Source organism: Oncorhynchus masou, chromosome 28 (assembly GCF_036934945.1).
Source record: "Oncorhynchus masou masou isolate Uvic2021 chromosome 28, UVic_Omas_1.1, whole genome shotgun sequence".
NCBI lineage: Eukaryota > Metazoa > Chordata > Actinopteri > Salmoniformes > Salmonidae > Oncorhynchus > Oncorhynchus masou.
Window position 1 is genome coordinate 26,207,350 of NC_088239.1, and position 17,976 is coordinate 26,225,325.

General features: G+C 44.6%; 1 protein-coding gene across 2 annotated transcripts in view; it reads left to right on the plus strand.

The window, feature by feature from the left end:
* tmem108 (transmembrane protein 108) overlaps positions 1-17,976 on the plus strand; it is a 62,022-nt gene that overhangs the window by 26,938 nt on the left and 17,108 nt on the right. The window contains exons 1-2 of one of the 2 annotated variants that reach the window (XM_064941698.1): positions 9,739-10,997; positions 13,314-13,397. In XM_064941698.1, coding sequence (XP_064797770.1) covers positions 13,358-13,397 — 40 coding nt within the window. In that variant the 5' untranslated portion in view covers positions 9,739-10,997; positions 13,314-13,357. Of the gene's footprint in view, positions 1-9,738; positions 10,998-13,313; positions 13,398-17,976 lie in introns of those variants that run through there. The other variant, XM_064941697.1, reaches the window with a different exon arrangement.

Below are 17,976 nucleotides of genomic sequence, written 5' to 3' on the forward strand. Positions count from 1 at the left end.
CCCAAAAGGGTTCTGACTGGAACCAAAAAGGATTCTACCTGGAACCAAAAAGGGTCCTCCTATGGGGACAATTAAAGAACCCTTTTTTCTAAGAGTGCAGAGCATTTGTTTAACATAAATTGTGTTGTCTTTCAACCACCTGTCTGCTTTCAAGTGAAATTTGAATGAGCCAGCACCCTTTACCAGTAATACATTCCTTATGAACATTATTGTGTTAAACTTATTCCATGCTGCATTGAGTTCTGTGCTAAAACCTTGAAGACAGTAAATAAGTTCCTAGCCTCCTGCATGCTTGTCTGTGGTGTGGACCTTCAGTAATGTTCCCTTGCAGTTGGAGATTAGTTTACCCCGCAAGTGCTTGTTCTCAGAACCTGTCAGACAGTGCAGAGAGACAGACACCAACGGGGTTAGCTGTCACACACAGCTGCAGACGGAGAAAGGGAGGAGTGACAGGTGTCGGGTCCGCCGCACATTGACTGTCAGATCATTCGAGGACACACGTCCGTGGTCTTACAGAAAGTCTCATTCGGTGACACACACACACACGCACGCATGCACATACACTGCATTCAGACAGTATTCAGACTGCTTGACTTTTTCCACATTTTTACGTTACAGCCTTATTCTAGAATGGATAAAATCCAAATATTTCCTCATCAATCTATACACAATACTCCGTTAAGACACATAACCTACAAGCCACTGATGCAGACCTTTGGAACATCCAATTTTAAAAAGTCTTCCTAAATCCATGTAATATAACCTAGACCTTCACAATAACTCCATTATTTATTTTAGACAGGTCTAAAAAAGCATGATATGAAGAAAATGTAGTCTATTTCAGAAGATCAAAATGGCATACTCTGAGTTGTCCTTATGTTAGGTCCTAATCTGGCTATTCCAAATGGCTTTGGGCTACACTAGTTAATTTAGCAGACATAATTTGCTTAGAATTCCGTGACATTATTTTATAGTATGAAGAACACAATTGAGCAAAGCTGAAAAAAATAGAAAGGATATTTTCTCCAAACGATTTGAGGGAATGTGCACCTAGAATATGTGGACATCTATAAGTACCTAGGTGTCTGGCTAGACTGTAAACTCTCCTTCCAGACTCATATCAAACATCTCCAATTCAAAATCAAATCTAGAATCGGCTTTCTATTTCGCAACAAAGCCTCCTTCATTCACGACGCCAAACTTACCCTAGTAAAACTGACTATCCTACCGATCCTCGACTTCGACGATGTCATCTGCAAAATAGCTTCCAATACTCTACTCAGCAAACTGGATGCAGTTTATCACACTGCCATCCGTTTTGTTACTAAAGCACCTTATACCACCCACCACTGCGACCTGCATGCTCTAGTCGACTGGACCTCGCTACATATTCATCGCCAGACCCACTGGCTCCAAGTCATCTACAAGTCCATGCAAGGTAGAGCTCCGCCTTATCTCAGTTATCTCTGGAACGAATTGCAAAAATCATTGAAGTTGGATACTTTTATCTCCCTCACCAACTTTAAACATCTTCTATCTGAGCAGCTAACCGATCGCTGCAGCTGTACATAGTCCATCGGTAAATAGCCCACCCAATTTACCTACCTCATCCCCATACTGTTTTTATTTATTTACTTTTCTGCTCTTTTGCACACCAGTATCTCTACCTGCACATGACCATCTGATCATTTATCACTCCAGTGTTAATCTGCTAAATTGTAATAATTCGCCTACCTCCTCATGCCTTTTGCACATAATGTATATAGACTCTTTTATTTTCTCTTTTATTTTTTTCTACTGTTTTATTGACTTGTTTATTGTTTACTCCATGTGTAACTCTGTGTTGTTGTCTGTTCACACTGCTATGCTTTATCTTGGCCAGGTCGCAGTTGTAAATGAGAACTTGTTCTCAACTAGCCTACCTGGTTAAATAAAGGTGAAATAAAATAAATAAAAATATTCTGTGTTGAGCGGTTAACAAAAAAATAGGTATTCCTATATGCTTAATTTAGAGTTGTTAATGTAACTTTAGTTGTTCAAACGTTGGGCTATATGTTTAGATTTTTAATACATTGTAAGGCTGCATGATGTGACTCTAATGAAAGGCTTGAGCTTTGCTTTGCATCAGTCACTCATTCACAATTTGACAAGCACTTGATTATGCCTAGAATTTCTCAGCGGCATCCACTTTGTGTGGCCTTAATGCACCCTAAAAAAAATCCAGCCAGTGGCCATTGTGCGCGCTCCATCAGCTTCACTTCTCACAGGCTACAAGTGAAGACAGGCACATCGGGGACGCAACTGTGCATGTTCTTATTCAATTCCGAGGTGCGTATTGAAGATAACTGTCCACATGTACTTTTTGTCAGCCAACAAAATGAGTAGGCCTAACGAACAGCAAAAGCACTAGCCTATGTCAATCTACTATCCCCCATAGTACAAAGGTCAACCTATTCTGTGTGAGAAATAAATATTCCAAACATAGTCTGGGACAGTTGTAGGATGCAATAGATAGCCTACTACCATGTGCGCAATGTGGCTGATGCAACAGATCAGAACGTTTAGCTTAAAATGTTGATAAACTATTAGGCTATTTCTTCACATTATAAGCGCAGCAATGTACACATGGCAGTAGGTTATAAGTGCCAATGTTCCATTAGTGGAAAACACCATTATCAAAAGTGACTGCAAATGCAATTATGCATGTAATGCTTTTATTATAAAGGTGCATTTTTAAAGTGGAAATTATCATCCCCAAACTTGAAACTCACTCGCTGCTTATGTTTGCCAGTTAGGCTCTACACCTCTTGTAAAGCGGATTAATGTGCTTCATTTTAAGAAGTTAGTTACTTTAGTTGTGATGCAAACCTTATCAAAACATATAGGCCTATGGGCTAGGCTACATTATAATATATAATTCACAAGTGATAGGCTAATATTGTCACCCATCAGACTATTCTTGATCTTGTCTTTACATATACTAAATGTGTGAAATTTGTTTAGATTTAGAATGGATCATTATCATGGGCCTGTATCGAAACAGGGTCAGCGGTACAAATTGTCATCTCTGCACTTAACTAGTGAATGGAGGACGCTTTTCCCCATGGTTTATTGTCATGTCAGCCAGGTACGCTATACACCTGTTGTAAATATATATAACAATGTGCTTAATATTAGGAAAGTTGAGAAATAAATATAGTAGGCCTAGCCTATAGAAAGCTGATCCTCCTATTTTTAGTAGAGGCCATCACTCTGTTTTCTCGCGCAATTGCATAGCCTATTGAAATATTGTGCAAAATGAGCTCATGGGCTCTCATGAAGTGTTTGATAAGATTTTCGAAAACAATTTGCATTGATGTCAGAGTGATTAGAGGGACAATAGAGTGCTGAGTACCAGGCATTTTGCAGGCTACTAATGACCGGCAGCAGCATCAGAGCCTAATTACCTTGACTAAACGGTCACATGGAATTTGACTGCCTTCATGACCGCAACAGCCCTAGTCATACCCAAGAAGACTTGAGGCTTCTGGTGCCATCGCTGCCAATGGTGCTTCAACAACAAACTGAGTAAATGGTCTGAATACTTATGTAAATGTAAATATTTTATATTTTTTATATATACATTCCCCTAAACAGGTCAAATAGCAGATAATACATTATAATAAAATGAGTGAAGAAGTTCAGGAATCTGACCAGAGGCTGACATATAGTTAGTTCCTCTTTAGGACATCCTTGTGATTCCATGATTTGGTATCGCCAGACAGTTATGAAGAATGAACTGCACATTTCAAAGAGGATTTTTCTGTGATGTTTGGTGCTGTGATGTTAAAGTCCCAGAAGTGGTGCATGTCCTAGTATGATTCTTTTTTAAGCATTGCTGCTGTACATGTCGTTTCTGAGCATCAATACAAGTCGTTTCTGAAGTCAATACAACAGAGAGTTAGGACATGGAGTCATCAATCTTGTCTATGGAAGATAGAGAGCGAGATAGAGAGGGAGAGCATGAAAGAAGGCGGTCGTACCGATGAAAGTAGGAGTTGTAAAGGAGAGAAGACCAAAGGGAGATGGAGTGTTAGACGGCAACTTTAAACCATGTTTACCGCTATAAGATCAGATCATAGTGAAGCGCTATCGCAACCTCTCCCACTCACAAACCTCTCACAGTAGGTTTGTGAGTGGAAGCAGTCCCACTGCAGATACTCTGTCACCCACAGCCCCCCACTAGCTAAGAACCAAGCTTGAGGAACATAGCATAGAAACTCCCGGGCTTATGCAGCTAACCAAGCCTCAAATGTTAACTCTAGCTCAAGCTCAACACCTCTAACAGTCAACCAACCGTTGCATACGAAGTACAACACCTACACCAAACCGCTGGGTTGTTGCATAAAGGATATTCAAAGTGGCAATCAAGTAGTTGTCACAGCTGAGTAGCTGCGGACACTGGACGGCCGGGCGTTGGATAGATCAAGGGTAAATGGTTACATGCTTGCTCGTTATCTCCTACTAAGGTCTCATTGAGTGACCTAGTCAAATAATCCATTTTCTGACATGTCTGTCTGGCAGACCCAGCCAACGCTATTAACTTTAACGATTAGACAATCTGGGTGTAAGGGGGCTCATCTTGAACTAGACTAGAGCTGAAACGTTTGCCCTTTGCTTCAGAAATCTTTACACGAGGGACAAGAGGAAACACCATCTGTTCTAATCGCACGTTGATGCGTTTGTTAAAGGTTGAGAGCTGTTGGAAGCATCCGTCTTCTGGTTCCTTGAGTTATTTGTCTGGAGATTTGAGTTATTTCTCTCCTCTTTTCTTCTCTCTGGAACTTCATCTTTCACTTGGATGGGAGAAATTAAGTAAATTAGATTATCAACATAATTCTTATTCCCTTCATCATGAATCGACAGATACAACATGAACAATGGGGGGGGAACAAAGCAAAAGAGAGCAAAATACCTCACAATAAGCACAGCAAGTTCTCCAATCGAGTGATTCTCTCTAGCTATATCATTCTGAGAGCGTTTTGCAGACAAAATATACTTAAGCAATAAGGCCTGAGGAGGTGTGGTATATGGCCAATATACTACAAACCCCCAAGGTGCCTTATTACTATTATAAACTGGTTACCAACGTAATTAGAGCAGTAAAAATACATGTTTTGTCATACCCGTGGAATGCATTCAGGGCTCAAACCACCCAGTTTATAATTGTACTTTTTCATCTCGACCGAAGCAGACCACTTTTTTTGTGGATGTTGTTTATTTTTTAGTGCGCCACCCTCTGCTCCCATGGGAGCCTTCTTATTACAAGCTTCCCTTTGGTGATCAAAGATGAAGATATTAATATCAGACGACTCTATGGTGCGGTGGGGCAGCTGTAAAATTCCACTGCTAGCTAGGCTATTCCCACAGGGAGCCTCATATCAGACACAAGTGTTTGCTAGCCTATATAGTGATGCTAATAGCTAGCTCCTACCCAGGCTCTCTGTCTTTCGATGTTGTCATTCTGCCTTTTGCTGAGCTATAATACACTCATGTTCACTTCACTCCTGTCTAGTGTAGTCTCAGAAGTAGATTCGACTCTGAAATACTTCACTTTAAATGCTCCTGTCTTCACACTCTCCAGGGTGCATGCTGTGCCTACCGTTTCAGGGACAGACTACTGAGTCTCCATCACAAATGGCACCCTATTCCCCACATAGTGCAGAGGGCTCTGGTCAAAGGCAGTGCACTATGCAGGGAGTAGAGTGCCATTTGGGATGCTACCCAGACACTCCAGGAAATTCTGACAGGCGTCATCACGCTTTGTGTAAAGTGGTGAATTTAGGTGTCAGCCCCACGCTCTCTATTTTTCTGTGGTATTACTTTCTTAGTGATTGTGACAGGCGTAGCGGGATGTGGCGCGCTGCTAGCTTCACTTCACTGTTAGTCAGCAGCACCAGCACAACACAGCAGCAGTCAATTGTATCATTACTGTCTGCAGGGTCACACAAGGACAGATACAAGGTGGAGGAGAGGGGGATAAAGAGAGGGGGAGAAAGATGGGGATAGAGAGAGATGAAAGAGAGACCGATCGAGGGAGAGAGATATTTACAATTGAGACGCTGCCAGAGAGAGACGCCCTGCATCCCGATCTCTGTCTTTACCGCTCGGCCCAATAACTCCAAAGGGACAGAAGGCATGTTTGTGAAAATACATTTTCCCTTTAAATGACAGCCATGCTATGTCTGGATGTTGGGCGTCTCAGATTAATGTCAGAGATTGATAATAGGACTAGCACTCTGAGTGTATGTATGTGTGTGTGTGTGTCTGTGCACCCTTGCCTATATCTATATATATCCCATTATTGGTGTTGGCAATGTGCCTGCAGATCATTGCGATCGTTTGCCATTCTGTGGCATGCAGTGGGTCTGTTATTCAGTCAGTCAGTGAGTCAGATAGGGTTGACACCTTATGTAACGGTAACTCAGAGTGACCCTCCCATGGCCCCCATATGTGTGTGTCACCTTGTGGCCCCTGTACTAAAGTGTGTGTTCCAGACAAACTGCAGCCTGTGTCACTCATGATGACACCCTGTTCATTGTATAGTGACACTGTCTGTCTACACTCTGGGGGAGCCCCATCCTTCCCAATTTAGTGCCCTATTACCCTGCTTGGTCATCTTATTAAGGTCCACAGCATCATCTTTGAGACTAACCATTATACTATTTGAAGTCTATGGGAGCTGTACCTTACAATAGAATAAAACGTTATTGTCCATCCAGGATTACAAGTTTTCTTTGGCATCACCTTACATTAAAAATGATCAAATACACATATATTCTCACATAACACACATTTAAACCAGTCAACCCATCATACTGCATAACCTAAAAACATAGAGGACTTTGATACATTTACTCACAACTGACCGCTGCCCTGCACTGTTAAAATAGAGAAATAGATAAGTGCATATGCCGATACATTTTATGTTGCATTTAGTTGTCCAACAGCACAAGGAACGAATGAATGTTTGAACGCGTTCTTCTTGGCCATGGGCATTCTGAAGCGCCGGCCAGAGGGAAGCTCTCGAACGTGAGGGTGTGGGTGGGAGGGGTCGTCAACGACAGCCAGTGCCTTCCCTTTTGGTTGCCTGGTGGAACAGACTGCTCCACTGGGCCTGTGGTCGACCGATTACTTTGCTGGCTGTGTTTACTATTCTGGGCAGTTTGCTTTTGCTCCTCACGCTCAGATTGCCATTACTGTCATATCGAACGCGAGGATGCTCTCCACCAGACTGCTGTACAACTTCTCCAGAACATCCCTTCAACCCGTCAATTTCCTGATTAAAACAGGCGCTGGCATGCCTTAAAAAAATACATTCTGTCTTCTTTGTAAATCCCAACTTTTAATCAATTTTTGTCCCTAGATATTTAAAACACTCAACCACCTCCACTGGTTGCTTGTTCAGAGAGAGTTGTTGGGACATTGGCAGGTCCTTGCCATTGATGATCAGCTCCTTTGTCTTGTCCACTTTAATGTGGAAGGCAACTAACCTGCACCATTCTTGAAGGTTGTTGGCCTGTTTAAAACAGCTGTCCCCGTCTGACGTAGCATCTTTAAAAAATAGTCCCACCACAGCCATGTCATCTGCGTTCTTGAAAAGGTCTTCGTCTCGTTAGTGTAGATAGAGAACAACAGCGGTGAAAGGACACACCCCTGGGGCGCCCCTGTGTACAGGGTCAGTTCATCAGAGAAGGCCCCGTTCAGGAGAACCCTCTGTGGGAGGTCAGTTAAAAAGTCCTTGATCCAACCTGCGAGGCCACCGTTGACGTTCAGGTCCAGTCGTCGTTTCAGCAGTGTGTATATTTGCATTGTATTGAAAGCTGAACTAAATAAATATAAATAAATATAATGTGTGCATATGATTTAGCATGTTGAAAGTGACTAGACACCATGTTCACCAAGGTCAGGGTACTATCCTACAGTCCCACTCTGTGCCTTATAGGCAAACTGTAGCAGGTCCAGTTGACAGGGTGATAAGGTAAGGTGCTCCCTGACAACCCTCTCCATGCATTTGGCCAGCAGTGGCATGAGGGCAATAGGTTGAAAGTCATTTGGTGATTAGGCAAATGCCGCTGTGGTTTTTACTGAGTGGAGGCAAGTGAATGAGTAAGAGACACATTCAGGTTGGTGTGTGTGTGTGTGTGTGTGTGTGTGTGTGTGTGTGTGTGTGTGTGTGTGTGTGTGTGTGTGTGTGTGTGTGTGTGTGTGTGTGTGTGTGTGTGTGTGTGTGTGTGTGTGTGCTTGCGTGTGGGTGTGTGTGGGGGGGGGGGGGTATGTGTGTGTGTGTGGGTGGATGGTCATGAGAGCTCAGCTGGCAGAGTCAGCCTGAGGAGCAGACCGCACACACACTGACACACACACTAAACAGGTGCCCACTCACTATTCTGCCATGCTCCATGTCACACGCATTGCTTTTGGCAGGTGTGTCATCTCTGGTGCTACACTGCTCTGCCTTGCATTACTGATGTTAACTTAGCCTCTAACCCAGGGAGAGGAATGGGAATTGACAGCCACAGCTCCGTGAATGTGGAACAGGGTTGTAACGGTTGTGTTTTATGGCAGTGGTGTCTCTTGGTGATTAATGTTCGTGCAGAGGCATTTTGCGCACTAATTACTGTGGCTATTACGATACGCTTCTTGAACGATTAGGACAGAGTTGCTGCGTATGAGCTGCTTATGAGGGGACTATAGCAATGTTATAAAACAACTGTTTCTACTCCTTTCTATCCACTTACTCTAAAGGGTGTGGACTGGTTTTGGAGATGTGCAGACAGACACACAGACAGACAGTACAGCACAGTATGTGAGACTCATGTAGCCAGACCAGTTAGTCAGTAAGGGTGACAGGAAGTAATGATGTGTTCCCACCTCCCCCCCCCCCCCCGTGGTGAGGTGAACGTCATGCTGACACTCCTTTTAATGGCCTGCCATGTATTAGCTGGGCGGCAGGGGTGGGGGGGACTTGGTGGCGCTGATTGATGACCCGCGCAGCCGACACCAACCGCCACCAGCCTGCATGACACAGCAACCGCAACTCATCCTGCCATCAGGGCCATGGTCGGTAGCGTCTACTCACAGCACTGACAGTGACTCAGCACCATAGCATCCTGCAGATACACATTTGGCTTGGTGGAGAGGAGAAATGGGATACTGAAGAACCAATAAATTCTTTCTATAGAGCTTGCGGTAAATACCTGGTGCTATATCATCAGGGACCGTTATTGGAGCAAATCGATACTGTAGTAAACATTACATTTGTTTTGTCTGACTGGCCAGCCAATTAAGTGATCGCAGCAGTACTCCAGGGGCGCCAACAACCAATCGGCTGCTCTGTGGTTGAGTCACTGCTCACTGGCCCCAGCTGTTGTTGTGGCTCATGCTTGAAGAATAAGTGTTATTTGTTTCATAATGGAATTGTTCATTGTAATCAGGCCCCTGGTCTATTGCCCAGTGGGGATCAGCCTCAGCAGGGTCTTACTTGAATTCCTGTTATGAAAACCCAGCAGCCTTTGGTCTACTGTGAGGTCACTAATAGGACAAGTAAGACTGAGGGGAGGAAGGCGAGGGAGGAGGGGCCCCAGAGACATCACTGCTCAGCACTACTAAGTCACCACAGCCCAAACTGAGGCCCTCTGAGGCCCCAAAGCCCCAACAACAACAGCACAGGAAACACATGGAGAGACAAGGCCTGATGTGTGAGGAGGTATCAGGAACTGTTTACTGATTCCCATCAAAGGAGCGAAAGAAACATAATCAAAGGGTGAACGCCATGAAGGCGCCTCACTTTTGTCTGGTCTGCTGGGAGGAGGAGATCGAGATAGACATCACGGTGTTGTTGCAATCACCAAATCCCTTGAGATTATGCCAATGAGGTCCACTGTAAATCCACTCCTCTAATGTTAACTGGTCTGTTTCCAAAATGTCACACTATTCCCTTTATAGTGCACTACTTTTGACTAGAGTCCTATGGGTAGTGCACTGTAGAGAGTGTACTATATAGAGAATAGGGTGCAATTTGGGACTGACACATTGTTTGTCCCTTGGGGCTGCCATGGTGGCCTTACTGTAAATGGACCTATTTATAACTCCACAGTGAGTTTGGATATTAAAATGGTGGAGAAATGGGAGTTGTTACCTCTATATAACGTTTTTCAGCTATCTGAAAGAAAGAAGTCAATGTAACACCTCCACATTTTCTCAGATTTGTCTTACTTTATGACTGAGATTTGACTCCCTGAATCTGTGTAAGGAATTCAGGAGCATGTCTCCATTTCCCGACCGCCTTCACAGTGCCTGCGTCCCAAATGGCACCCTATTCCTGACACAGTGCACTACTTTTGACCAAACCCGTAGGGCCCTGGTCAAAAGTAGTGCCCTTAGGGTGCCATTTGAGACAGTGTGTTCATTCAAATGCAGCTGGGACCAGCAGATGAACCGAGCCGTGAGAACATCGCATTGGAGGGAGGAAAATATCAGCTCCCATAAAAGAGTGTGATTAGGTCTTTGGGTTATCTGTGGGTTGTTATGAGAGCACAGCCCTGTCCACTCATTCAGTGACTCCCTTACTCCCTCCTTCCTCGCCCTCTTTCCTCCTTCGTTATGGAAGGTGCAGCTTCATGCAGGCGCCGAGCCAGATCCTTAGACGCTAGACCCCTACAGTAAAATAGAGGGAAGTCCAAAATGTAAAGGCATTGTTATCCTTGCACGCTTGCACCCTGGTGGCGACAGAGTGACAGATTTATTTCATTAACCCATCTCGAGTGACCTTGGCTGGGGCTTAAACTCTGTGCGCCCCTCCAGGTTCACTATTCAGAGCTGCACTCTCCAAGTCGCAGCAGCAGCAAAGGCATTTTGGGGACCCAAAGGGCTGTCAACATGAGCCCAAACACAAAGACCGCTGCGTTGCTATGAGGAGAGGGATTGTTTCTGAAAGTCATATTCTCCCAGTCCCAATGGTGAGTGCTTTATTTAGTCTTTCTCTCTTAGAAATGATAGGATTATTGAATTGTTTTCTCTCTGATGGAGTCCCATTTGTCCTCGGCAAGGAGATTTGAATACAATGTACTATTAGTGTTGTCATGGCAATGGCCACGCACTGCGTGTGTGTGTGTGTGTCAGTTGCCATGCAGTGGTTCGTTTGTTATTCTCCTGTGAAATGTTGGAATACCATGGAGCTGCTAGCTGTCCCTGACATTACTGCAAAGACACAGACCAACGGTATCTGTGTTGATCGGTGATTTACTCACCGTGTTTACATCTTTGGGTAGGTATCTTGAGTCATATTTCAACCCGGACGTAATCCTCTGTTTCTGGACTATTTGTCCTATCCAGCTCCGGGACTTTAAGGACATAATACATCATCTCTCTCTCTCTTACTCTCTGTGTCTCGCTGAACTCTGCCCGGGATCTGAGGGGTTTTTCACATACTCTCCTTTCCTCTATCATAGTTAAATCCACAGCCTCTCCACATATCTCGCTCTCGCGCTCCCGCTCGCTCTGTGTATGGACATGTCGTGGCACGCACCTGTAGCTAATGTGCCATCATAGCAGGTGGATATGATTCACTGCTCACCCCTCCTCCCTCTCCTCTTTCTCTTCCTCCCCCTCCTCCTCCTCCTCTTCCACCTCCTCTGCCCTGTGTGAATGAAAGGTATTCTGGTAACCAGTACGGGTGATGATGTGTAATCACTGTGGACACTAGAGAGGTTCAGCTGTACTCCTTAAACACTCACCGCCACTCCACTCATTAGCCCTGGAGCATGATGCTAATGCACCTAGAAAGAGGTAGAGAGCGGGAGGGGAGAGCAGGGGTTAGAGAGAGAGAGAGAGATGAGGGAGGTGAGAAGAGAGAGAGGGGGAAAGGAGGGAGGTGAGAAGAGAGAGAGAGAGAGAAAGGAGGGAAAGAGAAAAAGAGGAGAGGAGAGAGACAACCCCCAGTGAAATTGCCCAAAATGGGCATTCTCACAGTTGGCCAGTCTCTTGTTTTGGCATTCGACTGGCCAAATATCAATATGACTGGTAATTGAGTTGCAGCCTGCAGCGTGCATATTTCAATCCAGTCTTTTATGAAAGTGATTATTTTCATAAGGAACAATACATTATGAAATGATCAGTGTTGCTGTGCTTGTTTGCTTATCCTTTCCCCTCTCATTGCGTTGCACTTTCAGAGAAACACAGGGTGCGTCTCGAGTGGAACCTTTTTCCCCTTTATAGTGCACTACTTTTGTAGTGGTGCACTATATAGGTGGTGCACTATATAGGAAGTAGGGTGCCATTTGGGACGTATCCACAGGTTGCCCACATACAGACCCCGTCGTCCTAGGGGGCACAAATCCAATTTCACACTCGCCACTGCCACCAGATTATTTATGCATTGGGGATTCACCTTAGGGGACGTGAAGGTGTGTTTATTCCCCAAAGACAGGGCAACACATGGAAATAAAATCTCTCTCTCTCACATACACACACACACACACACACACACACACATACACAGGCAAGCTTTTCCAGAGGTGAAAATAATTTGTGTGCGCACAGCTCGCGCGTGTGGGCCTTCCTTTCATTTATCAAGGTACTATCACTTCTGTCACTTCTAAAGACTACCCGTGGAAGTTAGCATACAGTCTAGTGATATATTGCTCAGTACACACTACACGCCCTACTGATCAATGTTTAATGACCCATGATTGGTTTTACTGACCAGCCTAGGCAGTGAGTGCAGCGTACTGCATTTCATACATAGCCAGTGTTCAGGAGCCAAATACACAATGACCCCCCTGTACATTAATGGTCTAATCCAACCTTGATTTATGTCACTTTTCCATGGCTAAGTATTTATGCCTGTCATGGTGAATATTTATTATTGTTGTCAGAGGGGTTTTTTGTTGTTGAGTTCTTTCCTGTTTGTGACCTGACTGGGAATTGTAAACATCGTCTTGTCTGTCCTGATCTGTCACTGGCTGTATTTTTCTCTCTATATCAGTCTCTCTGTCTGTCCTCTCTGTCTCTCAATGGATATCCCCTCACCTGGCTATGTGATCAATCTCTTTCTCTCTCTCTTTCTCTTTCTCTCGCTTTCTCTCTCTCTCTCTTTCTCTCTCTTCGTTTCTTTCTTTCTCTCTCTCTCGCTCTCTTCTTTCTTACTCTCTCTGTCTCTCTCTCACTGCCCCACCCCCTCTATGTCCTCACCTAATCACATCAGTGTCTGACCGTGCTTCCTGACCGCGGTGCCGTATCTCAGTCTGTCTCTCTGGTCTGGTTGTGTTCCACAGAGAACCATGAGCACTGTGGAGGAGGAGCCGGACCACATCATACCATGAAGAGAAGCCTGCAGGTCCTGCGCCGCCAGCTGCTGAGTGAGTAGACATGGCTGGGTCCTCATAGCTGAGATAGGATACAGTCAAATCATTACTGACACTCATAGCACACGTGACATGACTACAGTTCAGTACGAACAGCACAGCTAAGCTACGGGCTTACTGTACATTAGCCAAATTTGTAAAAGTGCACATTAGCCACAGGTAAGGGCGCAGTAGAATAGAGTCCTGGGGACAGAAAACAGCTAAAGTGAAGGCACAATAACAGTGCTGATAACAGCTACAAGAAAAGGACCTTCAAAACACAGTCTCAGCCGTTCCCAGGTAGACAGAGAACGGGTATTGTACTCGCAGTGTGTTACTCATCCTTATCTACCTCTGCGTTACATAATCATATCATACAGTATATGCTGATTAACATTCTAAGAATATTAGCAGGGCCGGGGGGGGGGGGTGATTGTCTGGCAGGTGTCCAGAGCAGAATGTGGAACATGGGGTCAGGCTGAACCTCTGACTGTTAGTGGAGCAGGTTACTATGATATGATTCACCCTGTGCCCAGAACAGAGCAACAAGGTTAAAGGCTGGGCCTGACTAATCTAACTCAATCATATCACACAGCAGATACATTTTTATTATTATTTTTTTTTTTTACCTTTATTTTACGAGGCATGTCAGTTCAGAACAAATTCTTATTTTCAATGACAGCCTAGGAACAGTGGGTTAACTGCCTGTTCAGGGGCAGAATGACAGATTTGTACCTTGTCAGCTCTGGGATTCGAACTTGCAACCTTTCGGTTCCTAGTCCAACGCTCTAACCACTAGGCTACCCTGAAGGTTGTTGACTGCTCAGCAGGCCTCCTATAGGGTATGCTGTTGTATAGTCAAGAACGGGTGGTCCAGTCAAAGTGTTCCAATGCTGTACTATGTTCTCCAGTGGTGCTGGGTTGAGAACAGGGTACAGCCACAGAAATAATGGAACCTTTGGCAAGGAAACTATTTCTTAGCATTCTCTGGCTCAGAAATGTAGGATATGTGAAATCATAGAATGAGATGATTATTTTTGTTTCTCATTTTGCCGTTTGTTTTTGGTACCGCGTGGTTCTCCGTACCAAATGATCTGTCGCCTCTTTTTTAGAGAGGTTTCATCAGTTTTCTGTGGAACCCAACATTGACGGTCCAGGTGGTATTTTTCACTTAGATGTGCTGTGTGAGTCACAGCTGTGGCCTGCCTCTCCCCAGACTCTTCACACGCAACTCTCTGCATCCTAAATGTCACTCTATTTCCTATATATTGCACTACCCTGTTCAAAAGTACTACACTATATAGGGAATAGGGTGCTATTTGGGGGGGTAGCCTAGGTACCTTGTTCTTGTGTCTAGACAGAGAAGCCCACCAGAGACTCCTGCTGCCTTTCTGCAGAATAGACTATTCTCATTTCTGGCCTGTACCTGCCAGCGGCGGCATGTAGCCTAGCGGTTAGAGAGGCGAGCTACTGTAGCAACTGGAGGGTTGCCAGTTTGAATCACGGGTCTGGAGAGGTCTGCTGGTATCAAATCCTAGATGCCATTGCCTGCCATTGTGTCCTTGAGCAAGGCACTTAAACCCCCACAACAATTGCTCCATGGGTGCCCAGTGTGGGAGCCCCCTTTCCTACCTGTGTATGTGTGTCTTTCAGATAAGGTATAAGTCAAATTTAGGTTGGCCAAATAAATAAATTGGCAAATAAAATTATCGTAATATAAACCAGAGTTTGGGTCAATTTCAACTGAATTGAACAATGCTCATTGAGAATTCGTGGGAGTTAATTTTTGTTCATTTTATGAGTTGGCCTATAGGGTTGGTTGTGGAGAGGGGTTTCAGAGAGCACAGAGAGTGGGATGATATCAGGATATTATCACACTGTACTCCCATTTCCTTTGGTACCAAACCTTCTTTCCTGTGGTGTTTTTTCTTCTCTGTTCTCTCTCTCTTTCCTTCCATGTCTGTCTTTCCTTCCATGTCTCAACATGGTTGTCTGTACAGGCCCACCTGAAGCTACAGAAAACTTCCTGTTTGTTTTCAGAAAACGTTTGTTTTGCCCTCTGTCCTCAATCCAATTCCTTCCCAGTACGGCAATTCCTTCCATATCCTTGACTCAAGTGCAAATTACATTGTGACGTCAGCTCGTAAAATGCTTATCTGTGAGAGCGTTTAGAGTGATTTGCAAGCTATGAGAAATCTCCCTAATCTGAGTTGCAGGGCCGCGCTCCTCGCCTTTTGGTTAGGTTCTATTGTGGCACTACATTGTGCTTGTAATAATGTCATAACACCGCCGTAATATCTTGAATAACTTATACATTACGTCTGAGCGGTACAGTGCTGCCGGTCTACTTTATTGCGTTGTTTTTCTCAGCCTTCGTGACTCAATGTTCTCCCCAGAGCCCAAATAACTTCCTAGTTGATGTCTTTCCTTCCTGTTTAAACCAACCGGACCTGGCTCTGTGGCCCTGTGGCTCTGTGGCCCTGTGGCCCAGTTGCTGTTACAGCCCCCAGTCAACCAGGCAACTACTGTCCTACTAAATCAATACCCCAGTAAACATCAGAGGGCCTTTCTATCCTCCTTGTCTCTCATTCCTCAGTTCTCTGACAGAGTTTATATAGGATCTGGGATAAACAAGTCTGTGTTGTAAAAAGTGTGTGTGGAGGGGACCTAATCTGACAAGCTTTACAGAACATTCAAACAGGAAGATATTATCCCACTGTGTGATAGGATGAATCCCAACTGGCACCCTATTCCCTATATAGTCTACTAGTTTTGACCAGGGCCTACGGCTCTGGTCAAAAGTAGTGCACTAAGTAGGGAATAGGGTACTTTTTGGAACGGTACCATAGAATCTCTCAGAGCTCACGTCTGTGCCGCCCCCCAGTCCCAGCGGTCCACAGGATGTGCCCCATCTATCCCTCAGCCCCCTGGGATAACCACTCTCCCCCATAGATTGGCAGGCGGGCCGGGCACACCCAACCAGCAGACCAGTGGAATTTGTCTGTTGACGCCAATTTTTAAAGATGCACTGTCTTTACACCTCTGACTGACAGTTTGTTTAATTCCCGACTGAAAACAATTGTTGTTCAAGAATAGTTCCTAACCTAAAAACAGAGTTCATTAAGGTTGATTGCACATAGCTGCTAGAAATAAGTATGTTTGAATAAATGTATTGAACTTAAAGGAGAGATGCTGTTTACATTTTTATTTGTATGATTTGACCCTCATCCCATTGTATATCCCCCGGACCCATACTGGGGATTAAACTGGAAAACGGATGGAAAACCAGTCCCTTGTTTTGATGAGTCAAAATGTTTTTCTTATCCAGAGTGACTTACGAATACCAATACAACCTCCTCACCAATCAACTGTCAGATATACATACTGTATTGTAGGTGACATCAGTAACACCTATTGACTACTGCAGCTAGGTCATAATTGGAATAGCATGGACAGGCTTGATAATCAAATCCCGCCACAGGTCTGACTGGGGATAAGGGGCTTTTTGTGCCCCTGCTGTGAAGAATCTCATCAGTTTGATCTGTTGATCTGGTCTGTTTAGATAGCATGTTAAAGATGAGGTGAAATGCACAGGCTCTTCTCAACAAATCACATCGTCAAAAGAAGCCCAACATCTACTTTCATTCGACTCCGTCAAGCTTTATTTACAAATATGAGCTGAGTGTTTGTGTGTTTTTATTTAACCCTTATTTTACCTGGTAAATTGACTGATAACATTCTCACTTACAGCAGCAACCTGGGGAATAGTTACAAGGCAGAGGAATGACCAATTGTAAGCTGGGGATGATTAGGTGACCGTGATGGTATGAGGGACAGATTGGGTATAGCCAGGACACCGGGGTTAACACCCCTACTCTTACAATAAGTGCCATGGGATCTTTAGTGACCACAGAGAGTCAGGACGCCAATTTAACGTCCCATCCGAAAGACGGCACCGTACACAGGGCAATGTCCCCAATCACTGCCCTGGGCATTGGGATGCCCTTGGCATTGGGAGGACTGACCAGGACCAACCCTGTTTAGCTTCAGAAGCAAGCCAGCAGTGGGATGCAGGGTGGTATGCTGCTGGCTATGTTTGTGTGTGCGTGCATGTGTAGTTTTTTGAGATTTGAAATGGAACCTTATTGGTATTCTGACCGATGCTGTAGAGACAACCCTCCTAACTCCCGTGTGGACTCACAGAGCATCCCATGGACTTAGCATCCGCGGCGCACCATATTAGCAATTAGTATAAACGAGCCTTAACACAGTCCATAGGGGACTGGGCGGTGAGGGCATCCTTAATCGCTAACTGCTATGCATCAGTGCCCACAGTGTTTACAATACAATATCAACCCATGCATGTTTAGCCTATACACCAGCAGCTAATGATGTGATAATATGATTATCTGCACCTGTGGCATCACAGTGAATGATATGCGTGTTAAGCTTGGAGAAGATGCCCCGTAGACACTGATCTTAGGTCAGTTTAGTGATTTGACCTACTAATGGTGAAGGTGAGGATTTGGGGAGGGTAAACTGTGCTGTGCAGTTTAGAAATAGAGCCTACAGAACAGCCACCGGGGTTTGAATG